General features: G+C 40.8%; 1 protein-coding gene across 13 annotated transcripts in view; it reads right to left on the reverse strand.

The window, feature by feature from the left end:
• Positions 1-25,026, reverse strand: part of MTUS1 (microtubule associated scaffold protein 1) — a 124,902-nt gene that overhangs the window by 34,358 nt on the left and 65,518 nt on the right. The window contains exon 1 of one of the 13 annotated variants that reach the window (XM_054823470.1): positions 20,337-20,803. The exons of 11 other annotated variants lie outside the window; for them this stretch is intronic. In XM_054823470.1, the coding sequence (XP_054679445.1) occupies positions 20,337-20,457 (121 nt within the window). In that variant the 5' untranslated portion in view covers positions 20,458-20,803. Of the gene's footprint in view, positions 1-451; positions 1,296-20,336; positions 20,804-25,026 lie in introns of those variants that run through there. One more of the 13 variants, XM_054823469.1, reaches the window with a different exon arrangement.

Here is a 25,026-nt window from a genome sequence, read left to right on the forward strand (position 1 = left end):
AGCAAACTGTTTCCCATATAAAGCTTCTCTAGTTAATAGGTGTTCAGAAGCAAGAAATACACGACTGTCTGTACATTAGGGTGTGTTCCATACAGTTACGTTTAAGTACCCAGGTATGGCCCAGTACTTGAGTGATACTGCTGGTTTCCTGAGCCCCTCTGTCTTGTGCACTGCTTCTGGATTACCAGATGAAACATCTATCACCCACTTTTTGATTTGCAGAGTCAAATCGAGGCCTTCCTTTGCTTATCATGTACTAGGAAGGTCTGTATAGTAACGTCTATGCTAGCTAGAAATTATTTTCTTTAAGCAAGACATTCAATTTCTAAAAAAAAAAAAAAATTTACATTTCTTAAAAGCATTCCAAATAGCCTGAACAAACTACTTGACAAGCCCAAGTAGGAACAACCTCACTTCTCTCCCCACACTTTTGTAGTCACCATTGTCTTACCACTAAGCACCTTCTTTTCACATTCCTCATCCAAACTGTTAGCTTCCACAGGTTTTTCAAAACCCATGTGTGTCTTGTGTAAGTATTTTTCAAAGAAAAATCCTTGCTCAACATTTTCTCTTGTAGGAAGATGCAGGCTGGTAAAAACTTTCTGCCTCTCCTCCATTTTCTGGAAAGCCTTGTCTACACATGTTAAATTGGTGCTCACTTCTTTGATCAGTAAGACCAGATCAGCCTGAGTATTTAATCGAGCTTCCATTTCTTCTCTTACTCGCTGGATTTCCTCAAGCACCATTCTTATATCCAAGTGACTGGACTTCACCTCTGCTTTGAGATCTTCTTTCACCTGTTGCTGGCTCCTCTGCAGCGCTAACACTGTTCTGATTTCCTTTTGAGATGTTTCCATGTCATGCTTTAGCTCCTTCTGTCCAGCCTGCATCGCCTCTTGGCTAGCTTTCACTTCTGCCAACAGAGCAGCGAGGCACTCCATCCCAATCCCACGGGAGTCGCAGGACCTCTTCCAGCGTCACAGCTTCCAAGCGGTCAGGGACATTTGTCAGCTGGTAGCAGATTTCCCCGGACAGCAAGAGAGCTATCACATAGCCATTGGTATGGTTATCCTACCTTGATTTACAGCATGCTGCAGTGAAGGTACTAGGTAAAAAATTCTAGTACAAGGCAAGACAAAGGCACTAAATAAAAATACTTCAACAAGCAGGGCTCTAGAGCCAGAGCTCCTTCTCAGGACTCAGCCAGAGCACTAATCAGTTTAATTGGCAGATTATGCCACACCTGAATTTTTTAAAGTCTTTTGCTGACATCATTCTACATGGGACGTCACCCCAAAAGCCACTCCCAACAGTCATTTGATCTGTGCATCAATCAAAGTATGCCTGGGCATCAGTAACCAGGTTTGTTGCAACACAGCCAAACACTCCGCAGGAACGCAGCAGCCCTTCCTTTCCAACACAAAGGCTCAAAAGGAGCCCAAACTGCCTGCAGGAGCTGAAAGCCAAACAGTCCAACAGCACTTAGTTATTTCAATTGTATATTCAACAGGGTGATTATGCACCTGTCCTTCTGCTATCATTTGCAGCAGTTCAGGAGTGCATCTGTGAGCACCTTGGACACGACACCACTCCCACCGAGCGCTCTCATTCCCACAGCTAGCAATGCTCTTTTAGCATTCCTTTAGAGGAACCCAGATCCTGAGGAAGCCCTCTAGTCCACAAATAATAGTTACCAGAGCAATACAGGAAAACTGACTAATGAGATATTTTTAGCAGGTTAAGGAGGCTAAGCCTTTTAGTTACCAGGTCTGAGTGTTAACTTTTCTCAATAAAAGCTAAGGCTTCTTACTTTTAAGCAGAGAACTCATTATAGGTTTAGGCTCCATCTACACAGGTAGATTAATGACAGCAGGCTGGTAGCTGCTTTGTTACACTGCGATTTAGTTACTGGATTTGGTTTGGAAAAAGCAACCAATACAATGTAAATTCTTGGCCTACAGAAGGCGTCCATCTCTGCCTTCAAAGAGATGAGCTGGTACTCAGTGCAACACCCAGCGTTCAGAGCAGGGCTCAGAGCAGCACACAAGTTGGAGCTCAGGAGAGCTTTTACACCACACCTTGGCCTTGTCATGACTCGAGGATGCTTTTGGGGACAGCGATGATCCCACAGACGCCCCAGAGCAGAGGACCTAAGCTATCTATCCAAAACTGCAATAACCCCTGCCAGCACCGTTTTGGGCTGGGAAGCATTACAAAGAATGCTGATAGTCCATATGCGTGCAGATGCAGGATTTCCAACTCACCACAGTGCTGCTGCCCAAAGAGCCAATCTGGGGAGTCCCGCTTGCAATGAAAGTTTACTGCTCACTTTCCAGTTCACCTGCTAGACACATCCAGGGATGCTCATGGGACCCGGAAAGTATCAGAAACACATCTTCCACACAGAGCATCTCACAGGTATCCCCCAACTGTCCTGCTATCGCAGCAGTATCATAGCCCCTGGTGGACACAATGCCCATGGTGGAGCTTTTTTCCAAGTCGATGTATCACCTGCCAGAAGGCCAGACGTGGGCTTTCTGATGGGATTTCCCCAGCACAGCTGCAGGTATAGTTTCCTTCCCTCTCAGTCCCTTGCCCCATTTCTAGCTCGATAGCTATCCGGAGAGCTCCTGGGCAGTATTAGTCACATACAGTCACCACTAAGGACCAGCAGACAAAACGGACTGCAGCAGCACAATCTGAAGTTTGAATGCAGGTAACATCTTTGACAAAAGATTTAGGTAGGTGAAGAAAGCCAGATATGAGCACTAGATCAACACCTGCAGTAATTCAGCTCAGCAATATAACTCTTCATTCCAACCTTCATCATACCTTAGCGGTTCCTAAAAATCTCACCAATAGAGGTGAAGCACTTGCAGAGACCTTGTCAGACACTTCCTGGCAGCAAGTGCGAATCCAGCTGAATTCCTTTCCACTGGTTCAGTTATGACACAGGTAGACAACAGGTCTCTCAGTGAGAGGGAGGGTATTCACCAGGCTCATTGATGTAACCACCCAAGGTCTAACTCTTCCTGACAGCTGTGGTAGGCAACACAGATCCTGTGTTTATACTAACAGGAACAGCTCAAGTGCCATGCTGTGTAAGTTACATTTTCTGATGATTTTAAAGATATAATTCCATGAAGAGTGCGTGCAGTGATTTCAGCTGGGGTCAAAAAAAAAAAAAAAAAAGATGGTTTTGAGGTAAAAAAAAAGGGGAGTATTCAACTGATATTCCCTGGCCCCTCTGCAGGGGAACTGGCTCCTCCCAAGGAGGGCTTGGGGGGACCCCTCCTCTATTAGTTACATCAAAAGCCTAGCTGACAGAGCTCAGGTGACTAAACTTGGTGCTCCAATTGTCATTCTTGTCCAATGCCACCAGCCCCAAAGGCTGCAGCCTCCTTTGACATGCCTGCACAACCCCCCAGCTGCCAAGATGTCTCTGCTATAATGTAATACACTGAAGAAAAGCTCTTTGGAAACTGGCCTCGCTCTGTACAAAAACATTAATTCCATCCAGAACATAACCAATGTGTTTGGTATGTTCCTCACTCAAACTAAGAGGGTCTGATTACAAAATCCTTTATGCAATTAGCTACCAAAAGACCCCTATTTCTATTGCTCCAATATTTTAAGAATAAAATCCATGAAGTTAAAATATCTGAGAAAAGCACCATGCATATCTTGGAAGTCAGCACAGAAACTTGCTAAACCACAGTAACAGTTATATTTCACAGCGTTAAATAATACAGCACATTTGAAATATTAAACAAAAAGTTTTACACAAAGCTTACAGTGAATCATACAAAAGAATCCATTACTTTGACCTTCAGGGTGGTTTCACATTCTGTAAGGCTGACCAGTTTGTACAAGTAGGACTGGGGTGAGACTTAAAACAGCAACCAGATATTTTCACTTCCCAAACATGAAAAAGAGGAAGCATCTAGTTGCATCTATATATTGACTTTTCCCTTTGTCAAAAAGTCTGGTTTACACCTAATTTTAATTGGTAACTGAACACACGCATCCCCCACACCACCAGCCCAAGAAAAACCCAAACCCAAACTCCCCACCCTTGGACTTCTTGGCTGGCAAAGAGTTTGAGAACTAAGGACAAATACCAAACTAAAAAATGAAAAAAGAGAATAAGGACTAGAGAGGACTACTATGTACTTTCTATGTATAATAAGACAGAACACTTGAACAAGAATTTTTACTTAATATATTCTTGCAAATTACAGATATACTAATATTTATGACATCAGCCATGTTTCAACTAAAATAGTGAAATAAAGGTAAAGAAATGCTACCAAACACATAGCTAGCTGTCTTCAGTGAAGTTTTGAGATGGATCAAATTTCTCCAAATATACTAATAAACACCAATATAAACTTGAAGGTCTACCTGTTTCTGTTGGAGCCTGAAGAACACAGACCTGCACTGCTGACCTCTACTCTTTTCCTCCTGTAAGCGAGCTAGTCCCATCAATGCAGTACTGTGTGACCCATGGGTCTGATTCTGTTTTTTTCCCCTTCAGGAGTTATCCAATCTCAGTCTCACATCTGAACCAGCCCGTGAGTACATAACTTCACCTTGTATGTTAATCTTTACACAGCTAGTTCTGAAGCCTCAAGAAATCTCTACGATTCTCCCACCATCCTCCCCCACCGCCTTCCCCCCTGCCTCAATGCGTATGAACTATTTGAGCAATGCAACACAAAGACTCATCAACCATTTCATCTCACAGCTTCGATTTTAAAGTTTGCCTCATGACAAGCTACGGCACTTCAGAGCAGGAGACTAAGAATATCCATACAAGTAAGGAAGCTGTTGGGTTTAATCTGCAGTGGTACATACATTGTCTTTGAGAGGACCTGGAAATTTGGCTAGCCATAAACTACCACCCTCAAGTCTTTCAAAACTCCTGCTGTGGGCTATAAACTCAGAACGCAGTTTCAGACAAATATACAGGCAAAGCAGTCACAAAACTAAATTAACAGTGTCTATGGAGGGTTTTACAGGCTAGACTTGGATGGAAGTCTTCCAACGCCCCCCAGCCGCTCCACAGCTTGGTCAACTGTAATTTTTGCCTGCATGCAGCTTGGCAAGTGGCGAACACACACCTTCCTGCTGTGCCTCCCAGAGTCCAGGCTGGTGAGTGTACAGACACAGACTCCTGAAGAAGTGATGTTCTGTTTCTAAGCTCTGCCTCAGGCCTGTCTGTATAAGCCGGCGCAGACAGCCCAGACTTGCTGTTTTCATGCATCAAGCACGTCAGTCATGAGCCAGTTCCAGTCCACAGGAAAGTGACTTCATATTTCAGAGTTGTGCCTGAATAATTCGTCCAACTGAAATTCTAAGAAGATGCTATACCTCAGAAACTCTTCTAGCTACTTATTCAGCTGGTCTTGTCTCAGGAAGCTGGGGGAATAGAAACAGCACTTCTCATCTTGCATCTCCCCCTGCATCACCACAATCTGAAGCCCAAGATAACAACTAAATCCTTTCTAGAGCAGAACTGCAGCTCTCCCTTTCCTTTACTCTTACTGTAATCTCTTGAGTTACCCCTCTTTAGGGTCAGCCACTAGCCCATGTCCAGGAGCATCACTTTATTTTAGCTGTCATCAAATCCTTTTCAAGTGGTTTTAAACAAAATAAACAATAACCATCACAGAGACATTTAAAAAGGTTGCAGGAACTGAACAAAATTTAACTGCAGGCAGGTAAAAACCTGACCTAGATGCCTAAGCTTACTCAGGAAGATTACAACATACACAGCAGAAATTCCTCTGCCTTTCTTTTCAGGGGTACAAAGGTTTTCCAGCATATTTTTCCTTAAATGCTGGTACAGCCTGGCAGGGGAGTGCAGAATCATCATATATCATTCCAGGCATTCAGTCTGAAGCACCGTTTCTGAAGTCTGTGTCTGTCCTCTCATGCCAACTCATCTGTTGACTTACAGTATTATAGCACTGACGTGAGCCTCAGTACAGCATTGTAAATCCATCCCTTTTTGCTGCTCACCTCCAGCCACAGAACTGGATATTCTCTTTATACACGTGACAGCAAAAAGAAAAGGGAAATCTCTGATGTATTTATGTGCTTCACAGAGCTCTATGCCTGTTTAATGTTTTAATAGCGTGCTTAACACACATATCTTGCAGCACTGGCCACATGAGGTTTCATGCTGGTAGGAGCACATCTCTTCTGAAGCAGAACCTATTAGCATGTCAAACACTTCCCTGTCCGTTACAACGCTGACTATTAGGTAAGAAACCAAACATTTACGGACCACACCAGAGTACTGCAGCCTAAAGCTGTTACCTAGAAACCATAATATACCACATGCAGCTCTCTAGCTTCCTGCTTGTTCACACAACAAATGAAGCATGAAACAAGGGCGCTGTTTTATACGGCATACTTTACACAGAAGGAGAGGAGGAAGGGGAAATCTGCAAATACAGGCAACTGGGAAGAAACCAAGAGATAGCAAGCAAGGCCAGTTTTCCAACTGCACACCTTTCTAAGCAAGCTTTTGCACGAACTCTACAAAAGGCTTAGCAACCTCAAGCAGTCTTTCACTACTTCTGCGCAAGGGTTCTTCAGAAGACAGATGCCAGCCTACTTCTTGACAGTTAATCTGACACATACTTCATACCCTTTCAGGCTCTGAAGTGATAGCCTACAGTGTGCAGTAAGCCCTCTGTCCTGCAGTGTGACAGTCTGGAGTTTGTTGGGTTATGAGCATGCCCCTGCCATCTTTTTGTGAAGGGGAGAGAGCTCTCCCTGCAATCAGGGAACATGGAGGCAGCCATGAATCCAAGGGCAAGCAAAATATGAACAATGCAAGTGTGACATTGCTCTGAGGCTCCAAGATAAGCTTCAGTACATCATCTTCCCAGTTCCTACCCCAATAAACTCTTACCCACAGGTCAGCCTTTGAACTGGGTTCCCTGGGTGTACATGCCTATTAAAATTAACCATCCATTAAAGCCTCAGTATTTCTCAACCAAAAATATGCCTTCATCCGAGTGATAAACACTGATGCGTCTTTGTTTCCTTAAGATGTCACCTGTCCTATGGAATATGGCTCTCAAGCTTGTATAACTGTTTTAGGACATTGTCAAATGTACTACTGATCGCCTGGGAAATGTTTTTCCCCCTAGAGGAAGCATGTTAATGAGACACATTTTCATTTGGCAGTAATTCAGTATGATCTGTTACTATACTGATTAAGCACTCAGAATCTTCATGTTGCATTAGCCTTACTCACATTTCTGAAGCTTATAATTTATGTTTTAAAACCTACATTAACCTTATACTGAAGCTCTGCAAGGAACTAGATTATGATGTTTGTAAAGATACCTAAACTACATCTGAGAAGATGCATTATCATCTAAATTGCTGGTGGCTTCCAGAACAAAAGCACAAAGATGAGTGTCTGCTCAACTCATGTCATCACTCCAACTGCCTGATCCACCAGCCTGTGCATTTTTTTTTAAAGACCAAGTTTTGAAAGAAAGTCTGGTGATCAAGACTCTCTTGAACTGTAGCCTACGCTGTCTTAGTGTTACATGTTTCTTGGTCATGTCACTAGTCTTGATGATGACAAAATTAGTATCAGGTGAGATGATGTCAAATGACCACACGTTTTGTCAATCCTTGTAGTGGTGCATTGACAAAGTCAGTGATGATGGCAGGAAAGAATTTAAAAAAAACACTTCAAAATAGCAATATCCAAATTTTCTAACAGATTAGAAGACTGGAAGGGAAAATCTTTACAAGCCATATTTTACAAAGGACTTAAAGGAGTCCTTGAACATTAAGTGTGTAATTAACGTGTCAGACAGATGTCTGCCTGTTAAATGCATAGTACACATGCAAGCCTGACTAACACTCTGAAATCTCAGCATTGTGCCAGTAACATTTTTTACCTTATGTACCACAGGCCTGTCTTACAGAAGCACTAGTTGAGTTTCGAGCACTTAACATACAAAGTGATTTTGTCTTAATATTGCATTCACAATATATTTAGTCAAGTTTATTGTAAGTGTAGCATCTAGAATTGAATTAGGTTTTCGCCTAGCTGGTACATATCAAACATATGAGCCACACATCAGTTACAAATATGAAAACATTAAGCCCACCATACATTCACAGATGACTGCAAACTAAATAAACAAATTTGAAATGCTATGCAAGTTACAGAAGACAACTCTAACGTGCACCAGCTAGACTACTAGTGGATCAGGTTTGTTCTGGTTATTTTCTAAATAACCAAAAGCAATATTGAGGTTTGATTTCTTAGCTTGTTCTGAGCTAGGACAAAGCCTGACACATGCTAGTTAACTATCCAGTGCTACATACTGTCTGAGAAAATGGAAAAGAAGAGGGGAAGATGGTAGGACTAGTTTACCGTACTAATAATACAAAGCCTAGAGCATGGATGTTTTGATATGAGAGGGATTGGCCATACATGCACTGAAGAAACAACTCTTCATCCACCTTAAAAAACCTACTGCAGCGAGTCATCCATTTTTAAGGACAAATATGACAACAAGATGAAAAGTAATTGCATGAGGATGCGTTAGAGTGTGCTGATGTCCTGGCCAATAAGGACCAAATTAAAGTTTGTGAACTACATGTCAATCTTTTATCCTTGGTTTAGGCATTTGAATTTTGCTACATTGGTTCATCATGTAAGCCACAGGCAATATGAAATCTTTGAATTCCCTACCTTTTCAAAGAAGAAGATTGCTATATTGGAAGCTAGCAATTAAGTTTACATAAGGGGTTTACATTGAAGTTTGTAGTTCAGGTATTGCTCTGAGCAGACAAAGAGACATCCAAAGCAGGCCTCTTTCTGCATACCTTCTTATACTTGCAGCTGTGCTTTGTCATTGCTAGTGTCAAACGCACGCCTGCCCAAAGAACCAAGCACAGAGTGATGTTGAAGACTGATGATCTCCACTCTGTTCCTATTTCCTCCCTTGTGTCTTTTCTCTCCATTTCCACCTCCTGTACAAGAAGTTGCTCCTTGTTGTCTGGTGCCCTCTACTGCTTCATCACAAGTACAGGACACGGCATATTTTTGCCCTTTGTTCTGCAGCTTCTGTCTACAAAGTCAGGACCTGGAGTCAACTGGGACAGGGAATCCCACCATGATTAGTTCATACCATCTGCAAGCCCTTCCCAGATCCCATTAATTGCCTCCCCAGTGCAAAGTCTGATTCTTCCCTTCTTATCTCCACATCCTTCTCGGATACACTTAGGGCTGCCAATTTCCCTTTTTGCAGATACTTAGATGTGAGGTATCTTCACATCCAGGAAAAGACTTTCAGAGGCGAGAGCATGTGTGTGTGTGGTGTTACAGAAAGAAGCCCACTATATATCCACATGTATGTGGGAAACCCCCACACAACGCCAGAGAGAATAATGGTGACAACCTTTCTCCTTTTCCATCCTTTCTGAAGATCCCAGCTCTCACATGCCATTGGGGGTGAAATGGCTAAAGCACAGCCAGAAAAGAAGCCATTTAAGTTGCAATGCTTGAACTTATTCCTTCCTTAATACTGTAGTCCACCCTACCATGCTCAGCATCCAAAACACAGGGCTGGAAGAAGCCTCCTGAAACTGTTTACATCATTCCTTGTTGAAGCAAGGTAAACACTACCTGGACATTAAAAGGCATTTCACCAGACTGCTCAACTGTTCCAGGCCTTACCACAAGACACTTAACTGCTTTTTTTTTTTTTTTTCATAATACCTTTACTTCCAGCTCAAACCCGATCTGACTTCACACAGATTAAATCACTGACTATAATCTCTCTACATACGACATATTCCATGCAGATACTAACAGGCTTGCTGAGGAGTTTTCTCTTCTGCTCTCACACATGAACACCAACCTCCTATGTTCTGGGAAGTCAGATATGTAGACAGCTTAACTAATTTTCAACTACTTTTTAACATGCTTCCTTCCAATGCAGCTGGCAAGCATTGTAAGTACGCTAGGGATAAACATCAAGTAACTAGGAGAGACACTGTTCCTTACAAATCCAAGTAAGAAAAGTTAACAGACTTCGTTTTTTGCATCATAAATTTATTCTAGATCTATGCATCAAACTTCGCTCCAACAACCCTAGGTTTTAACAGCTAATTGTAGGAAGAACTCCAAACAAATCCAGACAAGATTCTTGAAGCATATAGAATTAAGCCTTTAAGTTTGAAAGTCACTTTCTGCTTATGTACTATGGAGGTCCACTTTGTTGCAATAAAGGCAGAAAAAACCCCAAACCCAATCAAAACTAATTTGAAACTTTAACTGAACCTCTGCACTTCATTTCATCAATTGTGCCTGCTCCTAATTCAATGTAGCAATTCTTCCTTCACAACCACAGGATTAGTTAACTGCCAGAACATTTTTTAGCTTAATGTTAGATTCAAGCATCTGATGTTTCTCTCTAGTTCTGAACTATTCAAAGTCTTTCAGAGTAAGAGTCTATGTAAGGCTCAGTAATTTGCGAGGAAACATAATCTCTCCTTGAAAACAACTGTACAAGAGAGACCTGTAAAATACATTTTTGACCACAAGACTAGCACATTAATATGCGACATCATTTCTTGCACAGTATCTACAGCTATCTTGGATGGAGGGAGCAGAGTGGCTTTTAGTTTGAATTCAGAAGCTATTTAATCAATCACCCTAGTATGAACTGATGTTGTATGACTGTAACAAATGTCACTGGACTTAAGCACGGCACTGAAATACTGCCTAAAGGATATTATGGAATAAAAAAGTAGGACAGGCAGTGGGAATTTAAAGAGCCTCCAAAGCCTTGTTATATTTTGTATTATTGCCTTTGTGCAAAAACTGTTTCTGAACGTATCCAGCAACAGCTTCATGTGTTTATGAAACTCTACATCCATTTAAAGACGAATAAATCCAGATTAGACTCAAATTCACTGATGATGTTCTTTAAAAAGTGAGGTGGTAGCACTTCTAAGCATGTAGGGAGCACTATTATCAGTGCTAACTTATCCATAATTATCATACTTAATCTACCAAAAGATCACTAAAAACTTTGATTCTAACATCTTCCTCATAGAATAGCTGACTGCAGTTTCAAGTTACAAAATAAATAGCTAACATCTAAATTCTCCTTTTGGAGTAGCCATAAATTTCTGAGTATGAAATAGAGTATAAAACAATTCAGAATCAAGCTAGGACATGAATTTTGCCCATGGATTAAAAAAATAAAATTTAGTGATGATATAGGCATGATAAAGATTATAGGTTGGAAATGAACTGAGAAAAATAAAGTTTACAGTAACTGTCTGACTTCCCAAATCCCTTCAAGAATCAGTCCTAGAGCTCTTGGGAGCTATGTAGAAAATACTAGTGTAGCATTTTCAACATTATTCACCATGGTATCACCCAATGACCTTGTTTCAATCAATACCTCGATCAGTTTTAATCACAGCCCAAAATGGCAACCGAGCAGGCTGTTCTTCCCCAGCTACACTAACTTCATTTGATGAGTTCAGGTTCAGTCCCAAATTAGGTGTTTTCCCATAACTAAAAAAAATAACCAAACAGTTACTTTGCAAAAAGCGCTAATCCATACCATCATTTCTACACAGAGGCATACATTTACTCCATTTGCAAAGGACTACCCTAGCATGCCTAGAAGGTTGCATAAGGGAAGTTGCATTAAACTTTTTCTGCATGTAACTAGAGGATTATCTATTTCTACAACTTTTTCATAGCTTGGTTAAGACTCAGGGTTACTCTAGATCAGTACTGTTTGTCTAAGGCACTAGAAATGGTATTCACACATATCCACCTCCACTGGGTTGGTTCACATAGTGAAAGTTATTCTTACTTTTGTATATATTACTCCAATTTGCAGTTTAAGCACCTGTGCTATTCATCCTTTTGATTACACATATCAACACAGTTAACATGAAGTAAAGTCTCTGCAGAATGAAGGAAAATTTAAGCAGCCACTAAAATTAGAGATAAGCTCACAACTTTAGGAAAATGTATTTTAGGAGGCAGCAGCATAGCATGTTTTAAGGAATAGCAGCATAGTTGAACATGTGTCTAAAATTAACCTTGAAACAGTATTTTAAAGGTACCCTAGCTGTGAACCACAATTTGCTGATGAACAGAATAAAATAGCTTCTTAATAGAACCACTTCAGTTGCTGCTGGTTGTTAAAATCATCCATGTGAACTCAATCTTTCATGCTTCAGCGCAAGACAGAAAATGTGGCATCTCAAGTGCTCCATACCAGCTCCAAGTGCTGCTGGAATATCCCCTCTTCAAGAGACACACAAAATGCACTTACACAATTCCTGACAGTCAACATGTCATAGTTAAGGACCTATTTGTGTATTTCCTGTTATGTTAAACAGTTTTCCTGTTATTAAGCAGCAAAGATGTCTCCCCAGGGACATGCCTAGAACATTGCACACCATTGTTTCAGGAACAGCCTGAGTGCAACCCAACAGAGCCCATGTGAAAACATCTTGCCAAGCTGAAAACAAAAACGAGAATGGGGCAGCACCCAGTGCTTTTATTAGCCACAAGATGCGATACGTCTCCACCTTTTGAGAGGCACGCGGTCCTCCCGCCGCTTGCTGACCACACCTGCAAGTTAAGGGACTTCTCTTCCCAATGACTCCCAACCAAACTGCGCAACTAAAAATCACTTTGGCAAAGGCTGCCCGACACGTACCGGCGCTCCCCTCAAGGAGGGATTGCTTGCCACGCCTGCTGTTGAGACCAAGCTGTGGAGGAGGTTTAAAACATTCAGCACATCATTCTTTGCATTTAACGTTCCCCTGAGACTCTTCCGTTTAAGCTAACAAACTACAAAGACAGCAGACTTACATTTTTGCTTAAGTGGGTGGTGAGCAGGGAGCAAGGGAAAGACTACAGAAATTTTCTTGAGGAGTTGAAACCTCAGGTATCAACTGTGGCATTTACCACGGTATACCTATAACTTACTGCAAAGACCAAAACTCGTATGTGAGGTTAATCCCTATGAAAGATCTCTAACTACAAACACCTCTACTTGTGCCACTAACAAATGCAGCAAGAAAAATATTCATTAAACATTACACAAGCATCTTGTCTTCCTTGACCCTAAGTCCTTGCTGAGAGGTCCCTCTGGAGACACAGGGGTACAGGTTTAATAGAGTTATGCTATTCATTTCATATTAGGACTTTAAGTGGCAAAATGTCTTAATTTGAAAAACAAGTTAAGCAGGTGGTAGATTGTACAGTGGTATTTGTGGAAATCTGTGAGCCTTAATTTTGTATGGGTATACAAGTGGCCCATGCTTATGGCTAAGAAAAGCAAAGTTTTCTAGCTTTCAGTTTTATTTGGAGTAGAATAATTTGCAACTGGCTTTGTAGGTAAGTTAACTCATTCTTCTGCTGGAAGCATTTCCAATATTCCTGTTTCACTACTTCAAATATTTGAAGAAGCTTAGCACAAAGTCTAGTCTTGTAGTAAGTATAAACACAACATTTTTAATAATTTAAGTACTTCTTATATTAGCAATATTCACACACAATAAAAATGAAGGCCTCTTAAATATCTGAGAGTCTAAAAATATTATTAAAGGAGTAAAGTCATTAATGACTTCTTTAGAACACAACTCGACTTTCTACTGAAGGACTGCTAGATCTCTTTAAGAAAAGGATGAGCTTTCATTAAAAGAATTTCACCAGATGTTCCCAGCTGTCCTGTTTCCTGCTTAACTGAAATATTTCCATAACTTCACATACAGACTGTTTACACGAGCATCTTGAGGAAGAAACTTTACTTGCTATAAACGTATAAACAGCATACTACCATGACAAGTAGTAGCAAAAAATAGATTTAACCAGGAGCTGAACACAGGACCTAGGGTTATTAGTGCCCTTGCTACAACCACTAGACATCAGTCAAGCTGATACTAATGGAAGGTTCATAAATAGCAACTATAAAGAAAGATCTCAGCCAGATACAAGCCAGGTTATTTAAGGTATGTTATTTCTACATTTGAGTATGTGGGCAGCTAAATGGAATAGGATTTTTTTTTTTTTAAAGATTTAAATTATACTGCTGATGCATTCATTTTTCAGAAGATCAAATGTTATTTTCTTCTTCTTCCTGTAGGATGCAAAACAGAAACAATACTCCATGACCAGGAAAAGGTAATAGGGAAGAGCGCTGTTGGTGGACATGGTTAGAAAGGTGCTGGTGATACCACTAATTGTAATCTAGATCATTAATTAATAATTCTGCAGCACTACTTCACCATATTATCATGGTAAAAATAATTGCTTAACCTCCTCTTAAAAAACAAGATTTTATTCAATGAAATGTTTCTGACAACACTGCATCACTGGACCACAGACACATCTAGAGAAGAACAGATAAAGGTACAGGTGAACTCAGCAAGCTAGCCAGCTTGACCAATGCAGCCTTCACTGAATTTTGTTCTGGGGGAAGACAAGCCAAAAGAGGAGTTCTGCTTGCAAATAGTTTTCCAAATAAGTTAGTTTTTGGTACAAGATTTGGTGAAATATTCAAGCCCTGTTTGAAACACCATAATTCTTCCTAAAGGCATTAAATCTATCAATTTTGGACCTAGGTTCTTCCTATGCATCATGCCACTCAGGGATTAGAATTTTTTTAAAACAACAAAACCAGTGGAGACACTGCTTAATTACACGACACTAGATTAACAGCCAATCTACAAACAAAACTTCTCATCTCTTGCTACCAATCGCAATGAGAGTGGCAAGTGTGGTCCCAATCTATTTAGTACTGCCTCAACAGTACTTAACATGTAATTATAATTGATTAATTGAAGATGCAAGAGCCCTTTTTTGCCTTCCACCCCCCTCCCACATCAGAGTCTTCTGTGCCAAAGAGTAACACTAACAGCCAGTTGGCTGCAAATACTCAAAATACTGAAATTTCATGGTATTATTTTCCTCAAAAAAGCTATTGCTTTATGCCATAGAAAGTTCAAATTAAAAGGACTGAATAGGTAGTAACGCTTTATTTGTCTGAATGCTGCAAGCTATTTCCACTATGGTAACAGATTCATTTGCATAAGCTGCAAAACTGGTAGAGGGAACATTTAAAAGTTTAAGTCCAGTTTTACCACACTGTAGATCCTCCAAAATAAATTAAAAGCTATTCAGGTTTGAAAGTGTAATTGTAGCTGCCTGTCACTTTTAAACCCCAGCCTACTTCAGAGTAACAGAAGTTGCAGCCAGACCCTTTTCACCTATTAGACATATCAAGTGGGAACAAAGGCACACTTCCAATATGCAATGATATTAGCAGAGATAATTTGCTAGGTCTTTTACGTTCACTCTCCAATTAACTATTCTGCTATGAAGTTGAGCTTGAAGCAGCAATTCAATTTATTTCATGTTGACAAATACTTGAGGCATCTTTCACATATAATTAATCTGTTTAAGTGAAGGAATAACAAAATCCAACATCACTCACTACAGTGGAGCCAGAATGTAAAAGCTGCCATGCATCTTCACAGTGCTCTAGTTCTGCTTTCTCCAAAGATTTTTTTGAGCAAAGCTCCTCATTTACATTCATTTTCATGCTTTATTAAATATATGCACAGTTTAGGTGTTAACATCACATATAAGTTATTGTTTTGACTTTGGCATGGCTTTGGTTGCTTTGTGGGGCTTTTTTGGTCGGGTTTTTTTTTGGGGAGGGGAGGGAGATGGTGGGGATGTGGGGAGGTTTGTTTTGGGGTTGGTTTTTTTTAGCAGTTCCTTTCTACTATCCAGGCTTTGTTTGAAAATAACTAGTGTTATCTTCATTTTACATCCATCATAAATGCATCAATTGGATGAGACTTGTATAGAATACAAACTATACTTACTAACTCCAAAGACAGAGCCCTACCATCTGAAAATAAGAACCTCCATTTAGCTATCACCTATATGCCTACTGAAGCTATGACCTAATTAAAATTGAAAACAAGTACATCAGGCAGGTCATTTATGACCCAGCCTTGAATAGATGAAGTCAGGAGCAAAGACTCTCATTGACTTCAACAGGAACATGATTAAATCCAAAATCCTCCATGACAAAAGGTTTCCAGCTACTCAACTTCTTTTGCTCAGAATAGATAAGCTGGCTTTACTTCTGAATTTTTCCTTGGTAGGTGACACAAATATTTAACATACTCATCCTATATTAAATCCCTCCAGCAGACATTTAGATTTAGAATACTTAGTAGGGTTGGGTGTGTTGGGTATCTTTCTACAGTTCTATATTAAACTGTAGTGTCAGACATTAATCAGTACTTCAGTTATTCTGAAAGGTGGGGCGGGGGGGTGTGTGTGTGTGTGCGTGCGTGCATGTGAAGGCATACGAATGGTTAAGCAACTCGTGACACCTGAGGCTTTCAAAACCCTCCTTTAAGAGCACTGCTTTGCTATGTGCAGAAATAATTTCATAGTTCCCAATGTGATCTGCAGCAGGATTTAGGGAAGAAATTGTATTGGAAAAGGATATAATCTACTCGGATAAACAGGTCTGTGATGTTTGCTTGTTGCTAGCAAGGCAAAAAGGAAATTTTATAATTGGTATTGCTGTAATGACATCAGCTACTGTTTGTCCTCTGAGACACCTCTTGTTCCCAAGGTAATAAGAGAGTAACTAGGTTTAGTAAGCACTGGAAGTCACCAGAGAGATGAGCACTAAGTACAGTTTACTAAGGCAAAGAAGAGAAAGAAGAAGAGCAGCAAGAAGGGCTGGATGAAAACATTTTGAGACAAAACAGTTTACCACAAAAGCAACAGTGTAGTTCAGTATACAAACCTTGAAAAACTCTGAACAAAAGGCACAAGAGCTTTAACCACCATTTGCAAAAACTAGTTCCTTGTCTAGAATTCTACCTTTATGCAAGAGAAAACATAAGTAACTCAAAATGACTATTCTGAATCATTCATGAAAGAATGTCTTTCTCTGGAACTTTACACAGAATCATACAGAGATGATGATTTACTCTGTCACACCAGTGATGCATGAAGACTAACAGCACTTTAGTCACTCTTCGGTAAAAATTCTTAATGGCTTGATAAAGGAAGCAAATGTTATATTTAATCACTGAAAGAGACTGGTTCATACTTAAGTCAGATCTATCATGTTTATGCAGTTCTGAAGTGTTGAGATTTTTGTTGCAGTTACTTGCTACAAGTTTTACAAGTCACACCATGGGTAAATAAAGTATTTCCTGAAGCATCTCAGTGTTTTGTGTTTTGCTGAGGAGGAAACTCATTATATACAGCTAGCAATGCAGGTGTACTACACTTCCAGTACCTGAGAAAAATGTCTGCCTGAATTTAAAGGGAGAAGAAACTTCTGGATATGACGACCTTGACGCAGTGCAGACCACACAACAACGGAAGTTAGACACAAGACAACAAGCTGAAAGACCTTAAACACTTTAAATTTTAGAGCAAATTCCTCTGGATTTATTGCATTCCTAGAAAAAAATATCCGATTGTATGTGGCTTCCTCTGAGCAGGCTGTATGCTTACACTGCAAGATATTTGAACTACTCCTGTTACTTTGACACCTCCACATGGACAAGATGTAAGCAGTGCAAACACACTCCAGCCCAAGGATTCATTTCACTATAAATACAATGACTAATCTAGACTAACTTAACACCAGTGCAAACAACCATACGTCCAGCCATAGTACATACTGTGAAGAAACTGTGGCAGGCTGCTGCAAAATATCCTCAAGTCAGAATGAAAACCCAAGAGCAAGTTCCATCTTCTTCCTCCCAGCAGTGCTTACTCCACTGCAAACTGCTAGCTGGGACATGGTAACAGAAGAATCCAACCTGACCTGTGCGCTAGGCTACTTTAAAACTCTACATTTCAACAACTACCCTGTGCATCTCAAGGATGCTCTGTCATACAAGGCGGTTGATCTATGCTATTACGAAAGGGAGCAAAGGATGAAAGCCACGATGCTGCTTATGAAAAGCGCAATCTACATCAAAGATGGAACTGAATGTTGCTTACATAACTCATGCATATTCACATTCCTGCAGGGACCCCCAAAACACCTTTTTTCAAATCCTCCCTCCCTTATTTGTTGATACAGTCCCTAGTATATTCTATCTCTGACTGTTTATGTGACCTTGGAAAGAAGCCACATGTCATTTTAATCCAATTAAACTGCTACAAGAAAAAGAGACTCATACCAGTGCTACAACAACAAATATGGCTCCTCCTCCTGGCATTTAACAAAAAAAGAACCTCTTATGCTTGTGATATACATTGTCATTGCCTGATCTACTGTTGCTGAGTTTTATGAACCTGAAAGAATCACTAAGAGCCTTCAATGCATTGCACTGTTTCTAAATCCACAGCATATCTATACATACTTGCACTCTCCACTACAGAACATGACCTGGTTTTCAGATGCCCTACTTTTTTGGTATATTCAGCTCTAGCTAACCACTGGTCAGCTTTCTGCTAAGACACTGACTTCCTACAAAACACAGGGAGAGCAAAGCAGAAGGGGGAGACCGGCCGAAACCTCTCTAAGATTTCAATTCTATACTATTAGCCTGTACATGCTGCACATAGAGAAAACACAGAGAAAGTCTATTCAGCACCTCCTATTTAGTGAAGTGCTGCTTAACTGGAACACAGGGCTAGCAATCTATTTCACATGCTGTATTTAACAGAGGCATCCTGCAGGCAAGTTTTGCTTTCACATCCACTCAAATGAAATAAAACCACAAACAGATTTTTATCATTGTAAAATTCCCTTGATACATGCACTGACATCTATTTTTGTTTTTCAAAATTATATGAATTTCAGTAGCAGTTAATGAACTTTTAGAAGACTGAACATTATCACCCACCCCCTCCTTCTCTTTTAGGATTTTTGTCTCTGGAATACATGCTATGTGCAAATTTCACACGGTTAATGACATCAAGGAGGTACATATATGCACAAAGACTCCCTTACATAAGGATTTCTAGCATCAAGGTATTTTAATCCTAGCTTAAAGCCATGCAAGCAAGCTGCAAACATAAGCCTACATTACTTTTGGATAGTCAACCAGTATTATGGTCATCACTGACTTTATCATCCAGGAAGAACTCAGAAACCAGATTTACTTTGCCAGGGATAAGTAATGACAAGGCAAATGGTTTAAGCTGCTACGTGAAATGCCAGGACAGGAAGGAAAACTGACTGGTAGGGCTGAACTCCAAAAAATAAAAGCAAATAGGGTGGTGTTCAAGAGAACAAGGAAATGCCTGAGAGGAAGACCTTCTGCAAAACTAGTTTATGTAGCTGCTTGCTCCTCCCCCAAGCAAAATGTGAGAAAATTATGAATAGTGCAGTGGAGAAAAAGACTTATGTAATATGCCCGCTGCCATAGTTTTCTCTGATGCCATGAATCTTAGCTAAAATAAGCAAACAACCAAACAACTGCCACCCTCTGCCAAAATGACACATGCATGTCCTGGAACAAAGCTCAGCTTCCATAATCTTGTTCCCATTCGAGATACTTGCTTTATTTGCTCTACCTGCCACTGAAGATAAAAATCAGGTCAGATGCAGCTGAGAATTTTGTGGTGGTTTGTTTGTTTTCTTTGTTGTTTTGGGGGTTTGTGTGTTGGGTTTTTTTTTTGGGGGGGGGGCACGCTGGTTGGCTTTTTTAGTTTTTTTTTTTTTAAACACGTACTTGTCTTGAATGTCTCTAAAACTTCATACTTGACAGAAGTGAGCATAGAAGTTTGCTTGTCTGCCTTGCAAATAAACCATATTTAATATGACACATATGATAACAAATATCTACATGTAAGTATTTGAATATTTCTCACAGACAGGAAGCCACATCATGATAGCCTGTATTAATTCTATTTCCCTGTCCCCCTGTTCCCCCCCCATCAACTTACAGAAAAGACAACGCTCCCAGAAGATAATCATTAAAATGATTAGATAAATATTTAATAGCACAGACTTCCTGGTGCTATTTTTGGATTTGTGGGAGGAAAAAGCAAATTCCAATTTGCATTTCATAAACAGAATAACCATCTTCCAAACGAGCAGCTCAGCACGGGTACATACACGCACAAACTTAGAATATCAAACTACTTTGCTCAAAAGTCAGACTTCTGTATAAAATTCAAAAACTTTCATGCCCAGTATGATTTTTTTTATTTGCTAAAAAGAAGTTGCTGTTGAAGTAAACAAGATATTCCCTCAATGCATGCTCTAATCATCATATTAAAAAAAAAAAAACCAACCACAAACCTGTATGAAATATAACAGTGCTTTTCTTGTAGCCAGAAGGTAGGCGAATGTTTCGGAGCAACCCCTTTGCTGTCAGCCGTACACGCATGTTGGATAAGGAAAATTTCGGGGACCATAACATGTCTTCAGTGCAATTGGAAGATAAACAAGCAAGAAATAGCCTCCATGTACTGTCACATACTATGTTTTTAAATCACCACTAGCAGAAGTGAAACAGTTCTTGCTAAAGAAAACAAGCTTGAAGAAATAATCAAGTCTCCATTCCTTTGCTCTTATTCCTTATGCAGAGACACACACACACACAAAAAAAGAAACACCAGTAAAAGCAGATATCCACAGCGTAAGTGCTGCTGGCAGCTTCTCCTCACCAGATGTTGTGGAAACAAAGCTTGTCCTCAGAATAAAACCGACTTAGTGATTCGGAAAACCAACAGCCTCTGAATTGCATCACAGTGTTGATGCTTAATCTGCTGTGGGACTCCGTGGGGTTGGGAGCTAGAAAAGGAGAAAAGGGAGGAGGAGGAGGAGGGAAGAGGAGGAGGAGGAAGTGGGTGGTCTCCCCAGCTGAATATATCATCCAGCAATGCCACAGACCATGTAATTGTTCTTTGGGGACTGCTGGGGAGATTATTTGAATATTCCTGGAGGCATATTTCAGCTCTTCTCTCCAAGAATCCTTTCAGGGTGCATCTTTTTTTTTTTTTTTTTTTTAAAGAGTTTCTTTCAGTTGACATGAATTAATCAAAACAGATTTATTCGCTAACATTTTCTACCAGAGTTTGTTTTGGCATTAAATATTATGTCAACATTTAAAGTCTTAACAAATCCACAAACACATTTATTCTCTAAGAACAATTCAGTATTTGAGATCTGCTTAAGGGAAATACTATTTAGCTTGGCAGCTCAACATTGCAGATGCTTCCATTTATCAGAAGAGGAGCAAGGAAGCAGGCATCAATTTCGTATTAAAACAGATCGCTGCCAGCTGGGTTTTGAAGGCATCCACACATTGTAGCAAAGAAGCAGTGTTACAAGAGTTCCTTCAAAATAGATGCTGTCTCCATATTTAACTAGCCCTCTTAAAAATATTTCTTCTTGTAATTAATGAGCTCAAAAGTTTTGCATATACTTTGGTCCTTTTCAGCTGCCACTAACAAAAATAGAATGAAAAATAGAGTTAGAAACTAGAAAATAGAAAAGAGGAGCAACTGTTTTACAGAGATTAGAAAATGTCACATTTTTCACCTACGACCATGACTATAAATACATGCTGCTAAGGCACTACAGACTAGCACTGGCCACCTTCCTGTGTGAAAATCATAGAATCATTTTGGTTAGAAAAGACCTTTAAGATCATTGAGTTCAACCGTTAACCTAACACTGCCAAGTCCACCACGAAACCATGTCCCTAAGCACCACATCTACACATCTATTAAATACCTCCAGGGATGGCAACTCAACCACTTCCCTGGGCAGCCTGTTCCAGTGCTTGACAACCCTTTCAGTGAAGAAATTTTCCCAAATATCCAATCTAAACCTCCCCTGGCACAACTTGAGGCCATTTCCTCTTGTCCTATCACTTGTTACTTGGGAGAAGAGACCAACACCCACCTGGCTACAACCTCCTTTCAGGTAGCTGTAGAGAGCAATAAAGTCTTCCCTCAGCCTCCTCTTCTCCAGGCTAAACAACCCCAGTTCCCTCAGCTGTTCCCCATAAGACTTGTGCTCTAGAGCCTTCACCAGCTTCGATGCCCTTCTCTGGACACACTCCAGCACCTCAGAGAAACCTTTCACTACTATGCCTACAGTCAGTAGCTGCCTTGCCAGGCAGCCACAGGAGCAGGGACCATCCAAGTATCTCACAGCCAATGCAGGAGACAAGACAGTAACAGCTCATACCTTCTTTCAGGTTGCTTGAAGAGCTGCCCTCCACAGCCTTTTTATCTTCTTAGAGATGTCAAAATTAGGTACGTTTCCACTGATCCTGCACTACTTCTGTTTCACCAAACCACAGCTAATGCTCTCTAGCACCTACCCCTCCGACAGGTTTTCTAGTTCCAGAAACCATTAACCAAACTATCAAAGGCATAGCCTCCTTTCTGTGCTGGAAGAGTATTATGCCTGGAAACCACACTCAGCAGTAAACCAGAAGCCTTGTTACAGGGCATTACAGTAGCCTTGCATATTCAGTGTAGTTCATTAGCCCATCTTTTGAAATATTAGATCACTATTGTCAAATCCTCTCTTAATGAAGGTATCTTGAGATTTTAACCAGGTCTACAGCCAGTCTTCAAACATCATTCAACACCCAGCCATACCAGGTTTTACCCTTCTGCCAGGGGAACTCCCTTTTGTTTTCCTCCTGCCCTCCTCAGCTCCCCAAGGGAGGGACTGCTTCATCAAGTATATGTTCTCTCACCACCCCACTTTGATGCTCACAGAGATGAAAACAGTCCAATCAGGTTCAAAGAAAACCCAACAAAAAACCCACACCCAAAAAACAACCCACCTCTCCCCATCCTTGCAATGATGCCTGGGAGAAAGGCAAAGAACTTCTCATCAGCCTGTAAAACCAGAGAAGCTGAAGTACCCTATGAAACCCTAATTTCCTTCTTAGGAACAGGAGCTAAAACAAAGAATCTCTGGAGGGCAAGTGTGATATAATGAACCAGTCTGGAGACTGAGGAAGGAATGAATCACCAGGCGAAATATGAGCAGATAAAAGTTCAATATGGCCATAAAAGCCCTTATAGCAGAGGCCAAAATTCCTCTTACAGAGATACACAAATAGTACTTTCACTGCCTCCTCCTTCCCACCCTTAGTCTGAGTGGAAACAGGCCACAAAGAAACAGATACATCATAGTATCAATTTTTCAAGAAAACTTCTGTTTTGCAGAAAATCAGCCTTTTTAGCCTCTGGGGTTGGAGTCCTGCTAACTCTGCAAACCTAAACCAAGTCTGCTTTATGCAGAAGTAGGACCTGACAATACTAATAAAAAGCGACAGAGGCATGTCAGTCCCATCTAGCACCCAGCTCTCAGCTCTGACAGCAGCCAGTGGGAGGACTGCCCACCCGTCTGTGAATAGCTCCCACAGAGATTTAACTCACAGAGAGGTTCCTCCAGTGTGGCATTGCCAGAGCGCTGCGTTACACCATGGTACACTCCACCACAGTGGTGGCTATGTGTCCACCAGCACCTCCAAGTCCATGTCTGTACTCCTATGACCATCTAGTGCCTGGTGCCGGCAGGACATAATCCATGGGATCCTAACACAGCATGCCAAGAACTTGTACAGTCTACATTTCATGCGTAACATGAGGATCACAGAGAGGTCTTTTTCTATCCTGACATTGGATAAGGGCGATGGAAAATAGCACCAAAAACCAGCAGAATAAAGTAGGAAGTGATATATAGTCCAGACAGAGGACAAAAGGACTGACAGATTTTACTAACTAGCATCCAACTCCAAGGGCAAAACGGGTGATCAATATGGAAAAAGGGGCTCTACCCCATTATGACTACATATTTCAGTCTGACTTGCTAAATGCGTCAATACCTGATGATGTGATCAGATTGATGGTGGGGCTAGACCTATTTTAACTCCAGAAGATTTAGCATATCTGCTTAGCAATGTGACAAGAAAGGAGCAAAGGGCAATGGCATCAGTATGCTCTTCAATTCAGCCTCACGAGGCCGAGTCTGCAGTATCTGTATGTGTTTCTGCTGTCCCTGTTCCTCTTTCCACATCCAGTAATCGCTAAGAAAGCCACAGGAGTAGTGTCTCATTGCAAAGAGGTCTAAATCAGAGGCTAGATCTTTAGATCTGAGAAGCCTGCTAGAGGACAACTGGCTCCATGTCATAAGACTGCGTGGACAGTGCGGAGCAGATGGATTTTACTGGCATGCTTTAATTCAGGAAGAACTCACAGATGATTGCTTATGCCAAGAGAGACATGAGAAGCAGGAGCCTACTAAGAGCCAAGGAGCCTACTAAGAGCCAAGGGGTCATTTGTGTCCTCGTTTGTGTTTCTGGAAAATGACTGCTGCCTCTCCACTTTCCTGTGACCACCTTGCTCTAGCCAGTGCTCCAGTTTGAAAAGCTAACCGTCCTGCAGGCAACACCACCTACTGCCACGCCAAATACAGCTTGCAGCTTCGGGACTATTTTAAGCTCCAATCCTCACCTGAAGTAAAAAAGCAAACTTCTTTCTGTCTCAGAGTGGGCACTAAGAACACTAAATTATTTAAGTTTCTTCTAGTACACAGAAGCTTTTAACCATTATAAATTCAGCAGCCTGTCAAACAGAAGGCAATGCTGCAGTGGATTTCCAGGCAAACAGCTACGGGAATCAGGCTGATCCATCTCTCACACAACAGCGGTGGCATTTACAGTGTCTGCACTCTTTCAGAATTGAAAATGGCAACAAACCACAAGAATAATTTCATTTTAACTTAATGGAGCAGCAAGTTATTTTCCATGTGTAGGACGTCCCTTCCAAAACAGCTTTTTTGTTAGACTGCCTCAGTCAAAACCCTACAGTGCTTTGAAGAAAAACTGGTACTTGACAACAGTGAAAAGTGTCACTAATATTAGGACAACATGCCTTAAAATATGAAGCTTCAGTGTTCTAGCCAGATGTGTCAAAAAGCCCAGTTACCTCCATTCTAGGGACTTCTGCTGTTCAGT

The sequence above is a fragment of the Grus americana genome, chromosome 4, assembly GCF_028858705.1.
Source record: "Grus americana isolate bGruAme1 chromosome 4, bGruAme1.mat, whole genome shotgun sequence".
NCBI lineage: Eukaryota > Metazoa > Chordata > Aves > Gruiformes > Gruidae > Grus > Grus americana.